This window comes from Dissoconium aciculare, assembly GCF_010015565.1.
Source record: "Dissoconium aciculare CBS 342.82 unplaced genomic scaffold K489scaffold_2, whole genome shotgun sequence".
Taxonomy (NCBI): Eukaryota; Fungi; Ascomycota; class Dothideomycetes; order Mycosphaerellales; family Dissoconiaceae; genus Dissoconium; species Dissoconium aciculare.
Window position 1 is genome coordinate 1087894 of NW_022984952.1, and position 18966 is coordinate 1106859.

At 53.1% G+C, this 18966-nt stretch overlaps 7 protein-coding genes across 7 annotated transcripts; 3 read left to right on the forward strand and 4 right to left on the reverse strand.

Moving 5' to 3' along the window:
- Positions 1-1294: 1294 nt before the first annotated feature.
- Positions 1295-2328, reverse strand: K489DRAFT_376605 (uncharacterized protein). Its single transcript, XM_033603956.1, has one exon. It carries the CDS (start codon positions 2058-2060, stop codon positions 1386-1388), a length of 675 nt encoding a protein of 224 aa, XP_033463239.1. The 5' UTR covers positions 2061-2328; the 3' UTR covers positions 1295-1385.
- Positions 2329-2488: 160 nt separating this feature from the next.
- K489DRAFT_376606 (uncharacterized protein) lies at positions 2489-5484 on the forward strand. Its single transcript, XM_033603957.1, has 2 exons — positions 2489-2752; positions 2803-5484. The coding sequence occupies exons 1-2, from the start codon at positions 2615-2617 to the stop codon at positions 5296-5298; spliced, it is 2634 nt and encodes an 877-aa protein (XP_033463240.1). The 5' UTR covers positions 2489-2614; the 3' UTR covers positions 5299-5484.
- Positions 5485-5496: 12 nt separating this feature from the next.
- K489DRAFT_109473 (uncharacterized protein) lies at positions 5497-6563 on the forward strand. Its single transcript, XM_033598880.1, has 2 exons — positions 5497-5742; positions 5817-6563. The coding sequence occupies exons 1-2, from the start codon at positions 5733-5735 to the stop codon at positions 6494-6496; spliced, it is 690 nt and encodes a 229-aa protein (XP_033463241.1). The 5' UTR covers positions 5497-5732; the 3' UTR covers positions 6497-6563.
- Positions 6564-7231: 668 nt separating this feature from the next.
- On the reverse strand, positions 7232-9817 carry K489DRAFT_313164 (uncharacterized protein; the record flags this gene model as incomplete). Its single annotated transcript, XM_033600917.1, has 2 exons — positions 7232-7313; positions 7386-9817. 2 exons carry the CDS (start codon positions 9815-9817, stop codon positions 7232-7234), a joined length of 2514 nt encoding a protein of 837 aa, XP_033463242.1.
- Positions 9802-10752, reverse strand: K489DRAFT_331978 (uncharacterized protein). Its single transcript, XM_033602152.1, has one exon. The coding sequence runs from the start codon at positions 10639-10641 to the stop codon at positions 9817-9819; it is 825 nt and encodes a 274-aa protein (XP_033463243.1). The 5' UTR covers positions 10642-10752; the 3' UTR covers positions 9802-9816.
- Positions 10753-11581: 829 nt separating this feature from the next.
- K489DRAFT_428616 (ARM repeat-containing protein) lies at positions 11582-13859 on the forward strand (the record flags this gene model as incomplete). The annotated part of the gene is made up of 1 exon (XM_033608342.1): positions 11582-13859. Exon 1 carries the CDS (start codon positions 11688-11690, stop codon positions 13857-13859), a length of 2172 nt encoding a protein of 723 aa, XP_033463244.1. The 5' UTR covers positions 11582-11687.
- A 542-nt stretch (positions 13860-14401) lies between these two features.
- On the reverse strand, positions 14402-17156 carry K489DRAFT_313436 (aspartyl-tRNA synthetase; the record flags this gene model as incomplete). The annotated part of the gene is made up of 2 exons (XM_033600935.1): positions 14402-14493; positions 14561-17156. 2 exons carry the CDS (start codon positions 17154-17156, stop codon positions 14402-14404), a joined length of 2688 nt encoding a protein of 895 aa, XP_033463245.1.
- Between the last annotated feature and the right edge of the window lie 1810 nt (positions 17157-18966).

An 18966-nucleotide genomic window follows, 5' to 3' on the forward strand; every position in this document is an offset into this window, starting at 1 on the left:
TTGTACGCGTGGAAATGCATTGCATTTATCTTCCACCATGGCAGTCATTACATCTGCCAAGCACTGAATCGCGCGAACCTGTACACAGTCCTTTCTCTTATTTAAACTTTTCCCATCGCTTACCGTTTCTGCACTTGGGCGAGAGTGATGAGAGCATCATTTCAACCGTCGGCTGGCGCACAATCACACTTCTCCACTTCTCTCCCGGTGTCCATCTTCGCCCGTTGCTCACTTGTTCCCACGGGCCGACGCCTGAGGTCTCTTCACGCTCACCATGACGTCTCGGACAGAGGAGATCTGCCAGATTCATCCTCCTCAACCAAAATATGCCACAACACCGCTCGTCACATCTACACCTGCAATGCATACATAGCGCATACTCATTGCTGGCATCTCACAATTTCCTGCGACATGATCATGAGTTGCGGGATAAGGGTCCATGCGTGCACCGAACCGCGTTGCGATTCATCCGATACCCCCATCGATCTTGCTACAGTGAAGAATGTGGCCTGGTGATTGTCCTCGGTGTTTCCGTCCACTGCATAGTGTTGTTGCTGTCTAGATATCATTGAATTCTGTCCACTTCCTACTGCAACTTGTCTTGTGCTAGAGGGACAGTATGCAAGCGAAGGATGCACGACATCTCAACACCGAAATACCCAAACCCGCGTACTTTGTCATTTCCCGAGGGATCATCACGCCGGTTGAAATTCGGCCGGGGATTCTCGCTCAGCTGTTCTTGATCCCCGATGAGCCCATACTTTCACCGCGCGCTGAGACAATGTCGCAAGAGCCAGAGATCCAATCAGCTGGCCAGACCCGCCATCGTGAGTGCGTCCGGTCGCCGGTGGCTTTTGCCAGCGTCCACCGCCCAGATGAGCCGCCGCACTGTGGCTGTCGTAAGGCTCTCTGCGTCGGCTCCAATGCCCGCGGGGCTGAGGAGATGTGTGGTGCGCGTTCACGCCAGGTTTAAATAGTGCGCGCGGGCGAGCTGCGGGCTGACGCATGCAATGCAATGCCGCGCATCGCCGAGATATCGACCTCGCGTCGCTACTGCAGCATGAGACCCCGATGGTTTTTTCCGATGTATCCAACTCGTCATCAGGTTCTTGGACACAATATTATTGTATGCGTTGGAAGAGATCCATCATTCACAATTCTGGCCATCCGTGTCACACAACGGTCTGCTGCAGACACCCGGGTCTTCGCGAGGCCGAAGTTCACGTGTAAAGAGTTTGATTTTGGCAGTCCTCAAGTTTGTACTGTGACAAGCTTGGAAAAGTCCGAACCGGGGTCAGTGGGAAACAATACATATACTGATCTACCTAGTAATGGTTGTTGGCTCCCCGGCTCGCATGACCACCTTCATGCAGTAGGTCGCCTGGCTAATAAGGCACACTCATCTTATCAGAGCCTGCCATCAGACTGTTGATTGTCATGATGATTCGATTACGATCATCGCTATCTGTTACCACGACATTGCCCACCACAATCTGCACCTTTCTGATGTTTGCAGTCGCTTCCGTATTGAGCTGTCCCAACCCTAAAAGGATGCTAGCCTTTGCATCCCACAGGCCGGAGCGGGTCATATCGGTCCAGCTGATCACAACCACCTTCAATCTTGCCATTGTCGAGAACAAATTGCACAGATAAGAGACACGCCGTCGCAAGTCCAAGCACAATGACTCAACGGATGAGTTCAATGTTTTGTCTCCGATGATGAACATAACCTCAACCTTGGTGATGTATTCTGCATCGCCGTCCGAGATGCGTGGATGATCGTGATATTGCCATTGACGGAAAGCGCGACCCAGCGTGAACCTCAAATTGGTAGTGCTGTAGAAATGATTCCGGAATTCATGGGCTATTTGAGGATGAATGTCGAGCACGTCTGGTGATGGCGGCCAGTGCGAGATTGATGCGAAACCTACCGACGGTACCGGCCATGTGAATACTCTCTCCTCGATCAGAGAGTCGTAGATCTGATGCCGGATTTCAAGAGGAAGGTTGAATATTGAAACACGAGGTGGCGGCCTTGGCTTCATCTGGTCATTTGGCATTTGTGATCAGGTTGTTCGAACTGATTGTACGAGGCCACGCTGTAGAATTCGCCAATTCCAGTCAATTTGGCAATGTTGGTTCTCATGAGACGACAATGACCCATCATGTCGAGCAAGTGTTGGGTTTACTGAACCACACGCGCGGGCATAATAGTTAAGTCCTTGAGTTGCTTTGTGATATCACTCCATCCGGAGATGCGGTATCATGAGTACGAGCTGGCGAGGGACCTCACGAAGTTCACAGATTTGAAGGCTTCTCAAAGCATTGTTATGATATCTTGAAAAGTCCGCATCGTGATATGACAAGCAGATCGACATGAGCTTGTCCGGGCGGTTGTGAGCGTTGGTGAAAGCACGGACCATGACCGCGTCTCCATCGAGCGCACTTCGTGAAGCGCGTCATGTCGTGCGGGACGTGCAAACTCTGGAAACGGATCTGGAGGGATCGTGAGAGCACTGTCCTCAACTACAGAAACACAGCTATGTCTGTTTGCGAATGCACGACTTGAAGCATTGTTGGCGCCTGTCGGAATCGATCATTCTTACCGTGGAGCATGTCGGAGCAGAATACATCATTGATACCAGCGACAGATAGACGCCAACATGCTACACCCAGTGGAAAATTGTCTCGGAAGCGGGCACGGGAAGAAACAGATGAGATAGAAGTCGACAGACGGCCTTTTTCAATACGCGTACGTGGAAAAGATTGTATACGGAAAAGGTCATCGCTGATCAGACATAGCCGGACGCCGAACATCCTTTTTCCAAGTCACGCACTTTCATACCGCTAGCTTTGCTTCCCAGGTCAAAAATATCCTTTACTTGCCTGGAGACGATTCAAGGCGGGAGCAGTCTATTCGCGGCAGACATTCCCATTCTTGAGTCGAGCGACGAGTACGACGAAGACCTCCGAGTTCTGGTCGTGCATGAAGAGACGGAACGGAGACATTATCTGGTCGAACGTGTTCAAAAACGGAGATATGCACTCTGCCGTCTGGCTTCTTGGTTCCGCGTGGAGGATTTCGTAAAGCTGGAAAAGCCTTGCGACGAGTTGTACGTACAGAGCAAACGTGTTGCGCGGGATGTACCTCAATGTGGCGGAGCATGGTGGGCTAAAGCGTCTGTGTCCGTCGAGCCCCCGGTAGGCTGCGCTGCCTCAGCCAAGCCGCCCAAAGATGCGACAAACGAGGCCAAGACAGTCTGGCAGGCGAACGCCTCTCCTGCCGTTGGAAATTGTGCCGTACCAGACAACCAAGATTCGTTGGAACAGTCAGCTTTCCGAGTCGAAGCAAACCCGGAGGCGGATGAGGAGGCCTCGAAGCTGGATGTAGACCGCACTCAGAACCCGCTGGAGGAATTGACAAGGCAGTATCTCGACGCATTGTACCTTTCAAGAACATCGCTGGCGTATTTCAGCAAAGGTCCAATGGCGCGAGCGAGAGCAGCATTTTCCGGAACCACAGATTCGAGCGGACCTGTCACGGATCTAATAATTTTCTTGCGGGGCGCAATCCTATCATCAGACGTAATGGACAAGAAGTACCGTGAACACATTGCAGACCTGATCAAAGAAGTGTCGCCAGATGGTACTGCTGATGTGAAATCGAAACCGTCGAAGAAGAGGAAATGGAAGGCAAAGCGAGACAAATTAGGATTCTTCACAATTGAAAGGGAAAACGCCGAAAAATGGTGGAAGGTGATCGACGAGCAGATGAGTCCCACTCAAGATCAAGACACACATCTACACAAACACACGTCGCGCTTGCGGAACCGCGAGATGTTTCTCCAGATTATGCTCATCTTAGAGATCCTGGCTCTTGAATCGACTGCATCGTTGGAGAAAGGTTCCGATGATCCGCAGACGAAAGAATATGGGGAGCAAGGTGATGCGAAGCGCAAGAAGAAAAAAGAGACGGACATCGGTGCCGTGCTCGAGTCTCTTCTAGATCGGCTGTGCATTTGGTATTCCCTGGCATCCAGCACGCCATCCAAACCAGAAGCAGGGAGCACTGGAAAGAAGCATGATCCCAGTGACGAGATGCGCGGCTTCTGCACTGAAATCATCATTCCCTTCTACATGTCCAGGATCCCGCAACAAGCGTCCATGGTGAGCAAGCGTCTTGGGGGACCGAGAGGTCCCACAGTACTGGGCCGGAAGTCCTCAGATGGCCCGAACAAGCCGGGAGAGCCTGCGTCTCGCAAGGTGCCTGAGAAGAAGCCTAGAAAGCCTCTGACCAGGGTATCGACTGATACGCTCAACCAGGTCGGCAGGCAAGTGCCGTTGCTGCAGCGATCAGCCACCGATTTAGAGCCTCCGATCAAGCGTGAACGCAGCGAGACCCCTCGATTGATGGCTGATGTCCCACCTGCAAGGTCACGAAAACATGCACCTGGTCCCGTATCGACAAAGCGTGCGAGCTTGCTGCATGAAGTCAGCTTCAGCAAGCGCGAAGTCGATCTCTCTGCTATGTCGCAGGCAAGTGAGGCCAAAGTGCGCAAGAAAGCTGAAGTTGAGCAGAAATTGCGGGATGCCATCAGCACACTCAAGAAGCCCAATAGAGCGTTGGCCATCGAGGAGGTTGCCAAAAGCACCGACGAGAGCTTTGCGAAGGCGATTGCCAAGTCGAGACCGAGCGTTGGTCAGCGCAAGGCATCTGAAAGAACGAACCAAATCATGATCACGGCTACTCCTAGGCATACTAAGTCCTTCTCCTCTCGACGCCAACGTATGCAAGCCGAAGAAAGTTCTTTGGAGCATTCGGAGCCAACGCCTGCTGTGCCATCGTCTTCTGCTCGGCTCAAAGCTGGCATCTTTCAGATACCTGGTAGCACTCCAGCGGTGCCGCAAACAGGTCACCGGTCGAGGACCGTCGTGGATGTCGCTGACACGCCATCCAGAGGCTTTGCTAAATTTATGCCAATGGGACTTGCACGACCACCAGGTACCCTGCTGGAATCGCCAACGGCAATGCGAAGCGCGCCGGTCGACCAAACACCGATACGCTGTCGGAAAATGCCCATGCTGTTGGCGACCCCCGCAGCCAGATACTCACTGTCTCATCGCCGCCCTGACGAGAGCCAGGAAGAAGAAGAAGCAGCTCATGAAGACTCGGCATCAGACGTACCCGCGGAATCAACTTCTCAGTCTAGAGAGCTGCATATGGTTGGACGCGAGCGTGGTTCGAATACGATTTATGATGCGTTGGGTTGGGATGACTCTTACGAAGATCTCTTATGATGTGATTGATCCATTGTCGGATTATGCGGAATGTCGGGCCATGCATTCTACGATGTTGCAAGAAGCTCAATAATTCATGTCAAGTTTCCGTGATGACGGGTTGTGCTTTACTTATATTATTGATTGGTAAAAGGACTGTTGCATGACAAGCATGAAGAAACGAATCAAACTCGGGTTATTGCAGTTATTGTGCTTCTGCTACGCATCCAACGATCCCCCGTGCCCATTCAAGAAAGGCGATGTCGAAGGTTGAGAACGATCCAATGTTGTTAGCATCAATGCCACTGACCTTTGGTAGGTTGCACGAGCCCGTCACTACCTTCACCACTCACTTGCTTTATGCTCCATCACGAGATCTGCACTTCTGACGGCATGGTCAAACCCGTCGCTTCATGCTGATGCACCATTGCTACTGTCTATGCTCTTAGCGATGGATGTTTTGCGGTATCGTTCTATCGTTATTCCTCCTCATCGCCTCGCGAAGACACACGCCCGCTCTGATACGCCGGCTCCTACAGACACAACATCACTCAGCTCAAGCAAGTCGACTGATACACACTTGCCAGATCCATTGGCTCCAATTTCGAGCACATCACGCGACCCGAACGAGCCCAAAGTAAACGTGGCCGAGATGCAGAATGACATGAGCAAGACACCAGCATCTCACAAATCCACCAAAGTTGATCGTGAGCGGCACGAAGATGCATATCACACCGGCCACGGCACGTGCACAAATTGTGCGTCACTCATGACAAGGATCACTCGTCTCGAGAAGCAAAGTGAGGTAGCCACACAGCTATTCGCGCGACTCATCGAGACCTCACGCGAGAAGGATAAATCAACACCGCCGGAGCAGATTGATACATCGGTCGTTGCAACCAACAAAAATGGGCAGTCATCACGTGGCGAAGCGCCACCAACATTCGACGATCTCCAGGAATTCTTCGATTTCATCGAAGCCGAGCAGGCGCAACAGAGACACGCCATCGATCGTTTGCAAGACCGAATGAATATGTTCGTGGAGCCGATCGCGACTCTTCGCCGGGACGTAGACTCCTTGTTTGCGTGGCAACAATCCGTCATTGAGGAAGAAGATCAGAAGAAAAAACAGAAGGAGACTCAAGCGAAGCTAGAGAAGAAGACCAGAGTGGCTTATACTGATGCTTGGAAGGTGGACACGCGGCCGAAATCTCAATAGAAGTTCAAGTCTCGCCGCAGGATGGATTTGGTTGGAGCCCACTGTTGCAAATACTACCCGATCATGATTTCTAGTCTCTCAGTAAAGAAGTGGAATCCTGATACTTTCAATGCTTTGATGAGGTTCACCATCTTGTGTGGGGGAGAACCCTCAAAGTTTCGGGGAGGCAGGCCTGTGATGTGACGATGTTCGCAGGCGGGGCACACTGGACTGTCCCCGCGATATCAAACATCCTTTAAAACAAATTCATGATTGCTAGGTAGTAGAGAGTGTTCCTGCCCGGATCATAGCTTGTCCTCATGTCGCATGGGCGGTTGTGACATCAAAGTGCTACCGACATCTTGAACTGCGCCTGAGGTGCTAGGTCGTGACAATAGTCTAGATCCGGTTGGAGCCGAGCCAACCGAATGGTGATCTCAATATCAACCATGATGGTCAATTCGTCTGGCGAGTTTCGCATTGAGTGTGAACAATGTGGATATCATAGTATTGGCTATCCACAAAGGAAGTATTAACTAAACAGTCGTTAACCCACCTCTCGATCCTATCATGTCAAACATGCGGACAGTACAAATTCGTTCCACACACGCAGGTATCGCAAAGGAGGTATCTCTGACAGCCGCCAACATATTATGACCATGCGCGGCCAAGGTTCAACGACAATTGTGCGTCGGTGACTCATGCAGCCTCGGACGAGAATGTGGCGTCGCGCTTCAACCAAAATGCTTGAGTCCTTCATCGTTGCTTGTCGCGATGGACCATGATCAATCCGACGTATGCCACGACTCGATAGATGGCGCCGATAAGAAAGAGTACCCTATATGAAGAAATAAAGAGTCAGAATGTGCATCTCGTGGCAATGCAATAGCGTAAAGGCCGTGGGGCTTACCCGACATCAAGTGCATATTGTCCGAGCGTAAAGCCGACCGCCTGGCTTGCCGTGTCGATCATATACAGATAACCAAGCGGAGAAAGGTTTTCCGTCCAGTAGCTCTCTGTGAACCAGACTCCAGGCGAGGCGCGCCACAACCATTCCATATGCCAGCCTTTTACTGTTGAGAGCGGTGGCGCAACACCTCCCAGGATGCCGATGATGAGGGATGCCAGGACGGCCAACAGCGGTCCATCTTCACGCTTGACGAACATGCTGACGACGCTGGCCAGACCGTAGATGCACCAGAAGTACATCAGGTTCACAGTGAACATCTTTCCGAAGCTCATGAGAGGCGTGGCAAGCACGCCCATGAAGACGCTGAAATGCAGACTACTCAAACCCAATCGGATGAGCGTGGAAAGGAGCTTTCCAACATAGTACGCAGAGCGCGAGTGACCAGAAGCTGTCTCGCGGTAGTACATCATTTTTTCCTCCCCGAACACCCAAAATCCTGGTGCCGAAGCAGCTAGTCCAATTGCCATGGCACCGAGCAAGCCGACCTGTGGTGTGCTTGCATAGTCGACGGCAGGGCTCAGGATTGAGAAAGAGTTGTGATACATACCTTGGAAGAGCCGACCTTCAGCAGCAAAGGCGGACAGGCCAATGATCAGACCAGCTAGAGCACCGACGCCGATCTCAAAGAAGAAAGACGTTTTGTTTCGGACCTGCTGCGTCATGGCCCGCTTCCAGCAATAGTAGACTTGTGCATACCAGCTGGCTCCCCTGGCCTTCATTGTCGCTTTGAGAGACGTCTCTTGCTCTGCTGTTGAGCTCATGCTGTGATGGCTAATACGACGTTGCTGCTGGGTTTGAGTTGGATCAAGCATGCTTTTGCCTTCCAAGAAATATTGGCCTTTCTCTTTCCACTCTTCAATCAACGTGGGAACATCACTCAGTCCTTTGTTTGCACCAACAACATATTGGGCACCATCGCCGGTGATGACATCGATCAAGGTATCTGCAGGGTTCGCTCGTGGCGGGAACGCAAAACCCAAGCTCTCAAAGTATTGCTGAACCTGGTCGGTGGCGCCACTGTAGACGGATCGACCTTGGGAGAGGAGAAGCAGCTGGTCGAAACCATAGAAGATCTGTTCGCGCGGCTGGTGGATAATAGCAACGGTCGTGACACCCAGGCGACTGATGGCTCGTATTAATCGCATGATACTACCAGCGCTGGTAGCATCGAGACCACTCGTGGGTTCGTCGAGGAAGATGGCCATGGGTGCAGAAGCCAATTCCATTCCGATATTGACACGTTTTCTTTGACCGCCAGACACGACTGGCCGGGTTGCATCTCCAACTCGCGAATGTTGGACATGTGTGAGCTGCAAGCAAGCAATCAGCGCGTCCACGTGGTCTTGAATAGCCTTGTCGCGCCACGTTGACGGAAGCCGACAGCGGGCGGAATGCAAGATGTTTTCTCGGACAGTAAGTTCAGGGAAGACAATGTCATCCTGCGGAACATAACCGATGAGCTTTTTGTACTTGCTCATGTCTTTCGTCCATCCGTTGATCTTGATGGAGCCACCGGTGGCACGAGCCTTGCCCATGAGCACATTGAGAAAGGTGGATTTTCCGGCTCCTGACCCTCCCATAACACCCCAGCAGCTTCCTCGTGGCATGTTGCCAGTGATACCTTGCAAAATCTTCTTACCGCCTTTGGTGGTGAAGGAAAGGTCCTCGAAATCAAAGCTCAGCCCGATTGATGCCGTCTCGACGGTTTTGCTCATCGATCGGATGAAGCGCTGCATATCAGCGGAGTTATGGTAATCATCCTCTACAGGATCATCATCGTAGAGCAGAGTCGATTCGTCAGAGTCGTCTGTAAACCCGTCATGATTATCAACATGTCCGCTGGCTCGACGAGCATGTGTTGGCGTCGGTTTGACCGTGATGACTTCTGGAGCTGTTACCTGTACATTCGGCGACGGGGATCGGCCCATCATTGCAGAGGACTTGAGAAGTTCTATGTGTTCCGCGGCGCCATCTCCACCTTCAAGTGTTGTGTACCGCTTTGGTCGGGCTTTTCTCCACCTGCTGATCCCGAAACCGATAATGACGATCAGTGCCACTATGGCATCGACTGTCACCATGACAGCCAGGGGCACCATCTCTATCTGTCTTGCAGCACCTTCAGCACAAATTGCTCCGTACGCACACGTGAACGGCTGATAGGACCCTTGCGGGCAGAAGGTTCCTGCAGCACATTTGATCTTTTTCTTTCCTCCAGCTGGACAATAAAAGCCCTGATCACAGAGGACAGGCTCTAAGATACCTTGTGGATCGCAGCCCCACTTATGGGCGCGATTTCCTGCACACTTATAGCTTGGGTGACAGTATTGAGGTGGGTGTTCATTTGTGGAGTTTGGACCTGCGAATGTTAGCATCATCGTCGGAAAGTGGGCAGAATACGAGAAAGAGTGGACTTACAGAAGAAGCCGAGGTTGCATGTATCGTTGGCGGCTAGTGCCATGGGCAAAGCACTGTCCGCGTAGCATCCTCTTTGTGTTGAGTTCATAATTCTTGCAACTGCATTGAACTCCATTCCTGTCATGTTTACCTTCGCCAGGTCCGGATTTTCCGCAAGCGCCGTGCTGTACTTAGCCGATGCATACTGCATGTCCGAGCTGCTGTCCTTGCCCCAGTCATGGGTCATAACATCATTGAGCCAAGCTGGAGTCGTCACTGTGGGATCCGCCGCGCCCATGACTGGATTGGCCTTTGGCTTGTCGTCACCTGCCTGTGGCTGGTTTCCGTTTGCCTTTGCCTGATTGGCATTCTGCTGGTTGGCGTTCTGCTGGTTGCTCTTCTGCTGGTTGGCGTTCTGTTGATTGCTATTCTGCTGGTTGGCGTTCTGTTGATTGCTGTTCTGCTGGTTGGAGTTCTGTTGATTGCTGTTCTGCTGGTTGGCGTTCTGTTGATTGCTATTCGCCTTCGGTTGGTCGCCGTCTGCTTTTGGCTGGTCCTCACTTGGCTGGTCATCTCCATCTACCAGTGCAGCCCTTGGACTCAGCTGATGCTGATCTAATGCATTGGTGAGAGCACTTGCGGTCGATCTGGGTCTGCTGCCGCCCGCGCCCTGTGCGGGTGTCGCCTTCCGGGAAATGTCAACAGCAAAGTCGTACAGATCGGCATCGAGCGCAATCGAGTCGATGCCTGTCCTAGGTCTTGTCTCGGCTTCGTCAAGACCCATGGCATCCAGGACTGCCATATTGAGGTAGGAATCGGCGAGTTCTGATAGAAGTTGACTGAGTTCGAGCACTACTTGTTGCGTACGAGACAGAGCTCAGCTTCCGGTTGTTGTGCAAATAGTGCTGTAGATTTACAAGTAGGTATGCAACAGCGCCATCGAGCAATGAAAGACAGAAACAGAAGGATGCTATGAAGAAGGAAAAAACAATACTTAGACGGGAGATGAACGAGGAATATTACTCGTGAAAAATATGTTTACAGCAGTCCTACGCCGCAGCCCACCTTCTGTGCATGCTGCGGTGCTATCGATGGGTCTCATCCTGTGAATGGTCTTGTTGTGATACTCACCGACTGTGCCTCAGAGGTTAATTGCATCCCAAGAATAGCACACCAAAGAGAGGGATGAGGGCTTGTGACTGGCGGCAACAGATTAGATGGAACCCATTCGGATGGTGGTACTTTGCGTTCGTGCCGCATATCTGGTTCAGTCTGATCAAGACGTGGCGCGGTCGTTGTGCTGTGCCGTCGACGAGCAGGATAGCGGTTTCAGAAAGCCAAGCCTCTGTGAACTTAATCTTCCAAGGAAATGCGAGTCTTACGGTTCGAGGGAGCAAAGCAAAGTCTGAAGTTCCTCATACTAAAATTGAGTCAATGCCCAGGATTGTAGTAGATGCTGAACGCGAGGTGTTTGTCGTGTCGTTAGAAATCTCGTCGGGAGACTCTTGAACATGGCACTGTGATTATCGCCAGGGCCAGGTGCATTGCAGGCAAGCAAGCTGCCCCGGTGGACTTCAGACGTGCAGCTTCCGCCTAGGCAAGGTTTCAAGGTTGTTGTGTAGATATAATTAGCACCTTGTAAACCCTTGCTCGAGCGGAGCGGACCGTCTCGGCGGAAAGAAGGCGCATCATCGGCCGCCTCGCCTTACCTTCCAAGACTTTCGGCTTCGTCGCAGATACAGAAAAAAGTTCGAAATCTTGGCTTTAGCCTCCATGCGTTCGTGGAGAGCTTTCGCACGGCCTTGACTTGGACTTCAGACAATCGACAAGCCATCGCCACAACCCACAATGGCTGCAATCAAGAGGAAAGAGGCGCCGTCAAAAGTGATTGCAACACACAAGAAACACAAATCCGGCGAGGACAAGGCAGTAAAGTCTACAAAGCCACTAAAATCCACAAAAGCTAGCAAAGTCGCCAAAGTTCCCGTCAAGCCACCAACGCCGGAGGCTTCTGCGGATGATGATGACCACGGAGATGGTGACGACTTTGAGGATTTTGACGAGGAGGGCGGCGTAGCTGTTGAGGTAGATGGTGACGAAGATCCTTCTGTCCACCCTTCGCGCCGCGGTCATGTCTCTGGCAAGCAGCAGAATGGCGCAGGCAAGGATTTCAAATTGGACAGCAATTCCGCCGAAGCACACGCAAAACAGAGGGCGCTTGCAAAGGAGCGTAAAGCTGCCAAGCCCAACGCCGACTCGATACAGGAAGCGAAAAAGATATGGGAGCGATTACGCCAGAAATTGAATGTGCCAGAAACGGAGAGGAAAGAGTTGCTGGACGAGTTGTTCGGGTTAATGCAGGGTCGTATTCGGGACTTTGTCTTCAAACATGACAGCGTTCGAGTCGTTCAAACGGCGGTAAAATACTGCGATGCCAAACAATTGAAGATCATTGTGCAAGAGCTGAAAGATGATGTACGAGCATTGGTGGAGAGCAAGTATGGAAAATTCCTGGTCGCGAAGATGGTGGTCAATGGTGACGAAGAGGACCGAAAGTTGATCGTACCACAATTTTACGGCCATGTCAAGAGATTGATCAATCATCCCGAGGCAAGCTGGATCGTCGACGATATCTACCGAAATGCCATCGCTGCACCCGAACAGAAGGCGACAATGTTGCGAGAGTGGTATGGGACTGAATACTCGCTCGCTAATAGAAACATTGCGAATACCTCTGGCGACGAGATAACATCCGATCTGAAAGCGATCTTGGAGAAGAATCCGGAGAAGCGCAAACCCATCATGGGATACCTTCACCAGATGATCAACAACTTGATCCAAAAGAAGATGACTGGTTTCACGATGTTGCATGACGCCATGCTGCAGTACTTCCTCGTTCTCACCCCCGGCGGCGAGGAACACACCGAGTTTTTGGAGACCCTCAAAGGAGATATTGATGCCGAGGAGGCTGATGGAGGAGGCGACCTATACAGGAATTTATCTTTCACCAAGAGCGGTAGTCGTTTGGTGTCATACGCCATCGCGTACGGCTCAGCGAAAGACCGGAAAATGATCTTGAAGTGTTTCAAGGACAACATCGGCGTCATGGCAGTCGATAACCATGCCAAGCTTGTGCTCGCGGTCGCGCTAGAAGTCCCCGATGACACTCGCAATGCCCTGCAGATCATCTTGAGAGAATTGCTCGGACTACAGATCGAAGCTGAAGAAGCGCGTCTGCAACATCTCGAGGGCTTGTTGGAGGACGCCAATGCTCGCCTTCCACTCCTCCTCCCTATCGCGGGAATGCCGCGCTGGCTGATCAAAGACGACGGCGACCGTGCGTTCCTCGAAGAAATCTTCCAGATTCGCGAGACGACCTCCAAAAAGGCCGCTGCGACCCGCGACCAGGAACTGTGCACAAACCTTGCCGGCCCGCTCCTCGACCTCATCGCGGCGCGCGCCGACTCCCTCGTGCGCTCGAAAACCGCCTGCCCCGCCATCTCCGAGATCCTCTTCCACTGCGCCGGTCCCAGCCGCGAAGCCGCCCGGGACGCAGTTGCGCAGACCGCTGCGGATGACCCGACCGCCGACGGACATGTCGCCAAGGACCCGGCCACAAGCCGGTTGTTGAAAGCGTTGGTCGCCGGCGGGCCTTTCGAGCCCGCCGCAAAGAAGATCCGGCTCGTCGAACCCCGGCTGGGCTTCGGCGCGGCGCTGTGGCCTGTGATCCAGGACGACGTCCTGGCATGGGCGTGCGGCGAGGCGAGCTTCGTCGTCTTGGCCTTCCTCGAGAGCGAAGACGTCTCGGACAAGATCAAGACGAAAATCAGGGATGCCCTGCGGAAGAACCGCAAGAGCGTCCAGGCTGCGGCCGACGGCGCGCGCGTGGAAGATGACGGCGCCAAGGTCGTCGGCGAGGAAACGAACGGGGAGAAGAAAAGGGCGCGGAAGCCGAAGCAGGGTCGGTGGAAGAATGGAAACGCCGGCGCGAAGCTTTTGCTCGAGAGGTTAGACGCATAAGGAGCGGAGCAGGTCTTGTCCGGAACTCGGAGAGATTCCTCCAACAGCAAAAATGATGGGCGGAGTTAATTTGTGTATCTTATGAATTGTGTATAGACGTCTAATACGACGATGATTGCGACGGCTGTTTTCAAACGTGCCCGTGTCTCTCGATACCGGTGCACGAGGGGTGGTCTGATTGCTCCCGAGCGCGGATCACCCTCCCGTCAGCCAATGCAGTAGGGGATGATTTGAAGCAAATGAGAAGAGTCGAGATGATGCTGGAATTCCAAAGAAATTTCATTCAATCGGCCTTATTGGGGTATCACACCTCATGCACTACAATGATAACAATGCCGCCATCGCTCTTCGCTGGAACGGTCACTATGCAACTCTCAATGTACTAGCAGATTGGCCATCTGCTGCCTCGTCCGCGATCCTTGCCGTGCTCTCCTTCGTCTTTTCTGCCAGGGTGGCATACACATGGCTGTTCTCTCTTCCCTCCTGTGTGCGCATGTGACAGTCCCTTGGACTGTGGGTACGACCACAATCATGCCGCGCTTCTAGCCCAATTTGGAGGACTCGTCGTCGTCTTCGAAGAAGGTGATGATGGCGCGAGCACCGCTGGGTCCCAAACCGTGGGGTGGGTAGCAGACTAGAATTGACAAGAATCGTTAGTTTGGAAATAGAAATGATAGGGAAGCCGATGTTTGAGAACTCACCATAGATCGGATCCTCAACAGCTCCAAGCTTCTCACGGAATTCACTCTTCTTCGTCAAGCCCAACTCGGACGAGATGGCATTGTACGTCCGGCTCAGAACCTTGAACCGCGTCCCCTTCAAGTTGTGGCCAGCGGTCAATTTGGATGATGCACCACCGCCAAAGGTGGCCGAGGTGGCGCCAGCAGTTGCACATGCCTTGAGCGCGTGGAGCACGAGCATCTCGATGCTGCCCGAGGGCGCACCGGGGAAGTCAAGTGCGAATTTGACCTGCCACCCGTGTTCAGGCGACAGCTGCGCGAGGATGACGAGACCGCAGATGGTCTGGTCCGTGGTGACTGCGTAGTGGTACTGTCGGTGGGCCTCGTCTTGCCACGGGTGCACGTCTGTGAGATGCACTTGCTTGCCTTTGCGGTTGGCCAGCCAGTCTTCGATGCGCTTGTCGATTTTCTGGCGGATTTCGTCGGAAGGAGGCGTGCCAATGAGGATGTCGTGGATCTTGACCCCCTCCTTCTCCGCATGGCGGACCTTGCGCTGGACGTCGGGATCCTTCACGGCCGGGTTGTTGCCGGGGTCGACACGCTGCTCGGCGGCGGGCGAGAAAGTGCGCCAGTCAAATTTGGTGGCGAGAACTTCCTCTGTGGCCGCACCGCAAAGGAGCCATAACGGCTTGGTACGCCGCTCTTTCTTGATGTATTTGAGATATCCGCCGATGACTTTTGTATATTGAGACTGGTGGCACAGCGGGTCTCCGATAGTGATGGCGAAGCCGTTGTGCGGGACGAAGCCGATAGCAGCACCCGTGTATGGCTCTCGCCAGATCTCAAATTTGGGCTCTAGCCAAGATGTGTTGGATGCATCTCCATAGTTGGCAATCAGGTGCTCCAGAGGCTGGAAATCCATGTGTGCTGCGGCGCGATCTTGGCCTGCCCACGGCGGGTGCAACGTGCTCGCTTCGGGATGGCGGAGCTGCTTGACGGGGGGTGTATATGGCAGCGACTTGGGATCCCGTGCGAAGAGCGTAGCGTGTCGAATGTCTCCCAGCTTCAGCATCAGCATCAAAAGACGTTCCATACCAATGCCAACACCGCCGTGGGGAGGCGTGGCCCACTCGAATCCGCTCATGTAGTCTTCCATCGACTTAGGTTCCATCTTCAGGTCCAACATACGCTTGGTAAGCATCGTCGCGTCGTGGATGCGCTGACCGCCCGAAACGATCTCCTGACCGCGGAGAAAGATGTCGAATGAATTGGTAAGCTTTGGGTTTTCAGGATCTGGCATGGCATAAAATGGTCTGGCCGAAGCTGGGAATTTATCCAAAACGTAGTAATCGGTACCATACTCCTTCTTGATGACCGCACCAAGGGCGATCTCGTCACGGGTGCCCAGATCCTCGTCCTCTGGCAACGGCTTGCCAGTCTCGTTGCGGTATCCAGACTCGTTGAGCAGGCGGATGCCCTCCGCGAAAGGAATGATAGGTGTCTTGTCCAGCCAGACAAGATCTTGCGCCGGGAACTGCCTCTTGACGACTTCAATCTCGTTCTTGTAGTTGTCGTAGACGTACTTGAAAATGGCCTTGAAGGTGCCGTCCACGGTGCGCAGGACTTCGTGGTAGTGCTCGTCGATCGCCATTTCGATATCTAGACCTGTAAACTCGGTCAAATGTCTATGTGTATTGCTGTTCTCTGCGCGGAAGACTGGTCCGATCTCGAATACGCGACGCATGTCAGCTGCGATGGCCATTTGCTTGCCCAATTGAGGAGATTGCGCCAGGAACGCGGGTCGACCAAAGTAGTCCACCTTGAAAACACTCGCGCCTGATTCGGAGGCGACACCTTGTAGCTTTGGGGTGTGAATCTCAACGAAGTCTAGCTCATGGAGATGGGCCCGGAATGCCTGGCAGATGGCGGACTGGATCCGGAAGATGCCTTGCGAGGTAGTGGTACGTAAGTCGATGATCCTGTTGCCTTGACGGGCGCGGTCTGACACGCGATGACGGGTAGTGCCTTGCTTCTCCGTGTCCGCACGCGAGACCTCGGCCTCGTGGACGGTGAATGCCAGAGGCTCTGTCGGTTGAGCCTCGACGTGCATGTCCTGGATCAGGATCTCCAGGTTGTGGATCGACACACCCAGGATCTCGCCCTGTTTCGCTCTTGGCTCTTGAATCAGACCCTTGATCAATACCACGGACTCTACGTGTAAATGTTCGGCCCAGTACAGGAAGAACTGGGTAATGTCGTCCTTCTCCTGTAGAACGGCCTGGATGGTGGCTGTTTGTTGTCGGAGCTCGAGGAACAGAAGGTGAGCGCTCAACTTCCTCAAGTTGTGGATACGGGCCCGGAAGTAGACTGTCTCGCCGATTTGAGTGGACTTCAGCTCCCGAATATCGACCCGTTGAATGTTCTTGGGCTCTCCAGCATAGGAGTTGACAGGCAGAACGCCATATCGAGCCCGCTGTTCAGGAGTCTCTTCCTCCGCAGCCTTCTTCTCCATGTCCTCTTTTCGCTTCTGCTCCGCCTCGACACGAGCCTTGACCTCTTGTCGTTGGGCCTCGCGCTCCGCCTGCTTCTCATGCTTGCGCAGCTGGTTCTTGCTCATAGGCTCGCCATCGCGGTTGAGCGGCAGATCCTCGGTTGAGGAATGCTCGCTGTCCGAGCCGGAACGGATCTTGCGCCGCAGCAGACCGAGAGGGCTGTGAGAGATACGATGACCGCCATCCTTGGATGTACGGTGTGGTGAAGAGCTCCCACCGAAATCGCCAGATTTCCTAGGAGTGTCGGTCGAGGAACGACCGAAACCGATTCCGGTAGAGAGGAAGGATCCAGAGCGGCGTGGGCTCTCGGCGTCACTGTTGGCACCGGAGGCGTCGCGGGATTTGGAGCTGCTGCGTGGGTTCAGCGCCGTCAAGGCTTTCTTGAGGGACGACATGCGGGGCGGATGTGAGTGAGTGGCCTCGGGGACTGCGGAGTCGGGAGGGAGGTCACCCGTAGAGAACCGAATAGGTCGGTAACCAACACAAAGTCAAACCCCGGCTGGTCAAGGATGAGATACTGCTTGTGGTGCAAGGAAGAATGAGTGTTGGTGGTGGGGTTTCGAGAAACGCAAAAAAGATGAACAAGAGCGCGTGAGCGAAAGTGTGTACAGTGTGTACAGTATTGGCTGTGGGTGAGGGTCGGATAGGATGAGAGGACTGGGAGGAGAATTGTTGCGCGAGCTGGTAGTATATACCTAGTAACAAGAACAACAACCTTGGTCGGTGGTGGAGGTGCCAGTGTACAGCACAGTGCAGCACAGTGCTGTGCCTGGGCAGGAAGCGAGCGGGAATGACGAGCTATAGACGTCGTGATGACATCCGTTCATCACAAGGAAAAGCCGAGTGCAGCTACAGGACGAAAATATCCATCCACTTGGGCATGGATCCTCTATTCCCCCACCTGCACCCATCAGATTAGACCGATGTCTACCTCCAGTACTTCCCACCATCTACTGGACTCCAGTGCATTCCAACGTTGCTCGTTCTGCTCATGTTATTGAATTAATGCCGATTCACCATCCCGCTTCACGAGTCCGAGGCTCCATCGGATCATCCCCATAGCATTGAGAGGGAGTGCGTATAGAGGGCACAGCGAGCAGTAAACAACAATGAAAACCTGATGATTGACTTAGTGGGCCATGCGAAATTTGGCAGTGCACACGGTACAGTGAGCGCACGGCGAGCGATAAAAAGCCGCAGAGTCGATCCGAGTGATCGTCTTCACCGACCATCATGATGCTGTAATGTTGACCAATGTTTTTCGCGACGATTATACGGTCGACGCACAATGATTCTTCGGATCGCGATGCCATGATACTGTACAATTTGCAGTACGCGCGAAACTTTCGATCATGGCAAACTCTTCCACGAGAGTCTTCGACAGTGGTGGTATCAATCAATCAGACCAGAGGACTGAGGGGAGGAGGACTGTATTCCCCCCTCCAAAGACGCAAGCTTTCAGGCACAGACATTTTTCCGCCCGAAAAGTTCCCTCCACCAGATCATTGGACCGTTACGTCATTGGTCACCACACAATAACGACGAAGCCTGCCGGACTGAAATTGTCGTGTCAGGGCTTGTGACGGTCGGCATACTACCTAGTAGTGATGATTCCAATAATCCATGAATCCAAGCATTCGGCGGCGGGACCGACCACAAAAGACTCCTCGTGAGATGGAGCATTGCCTAGGTGTCTGGCTTGATGAGTTGCGAAGGAAAGTCTACGCGAGCTCACATGTATCCCCCCCGAGAAGCCTCCGAAAGCCGAAAGCCAGAGTGTTGGCCCGCGGCGTGATGTTCATTAGCGATAACCAATAGCGCCGCCGAGAGAAAGGCTTATGTCGTGACGACAAGCATCTCTCTATCAATCCATGG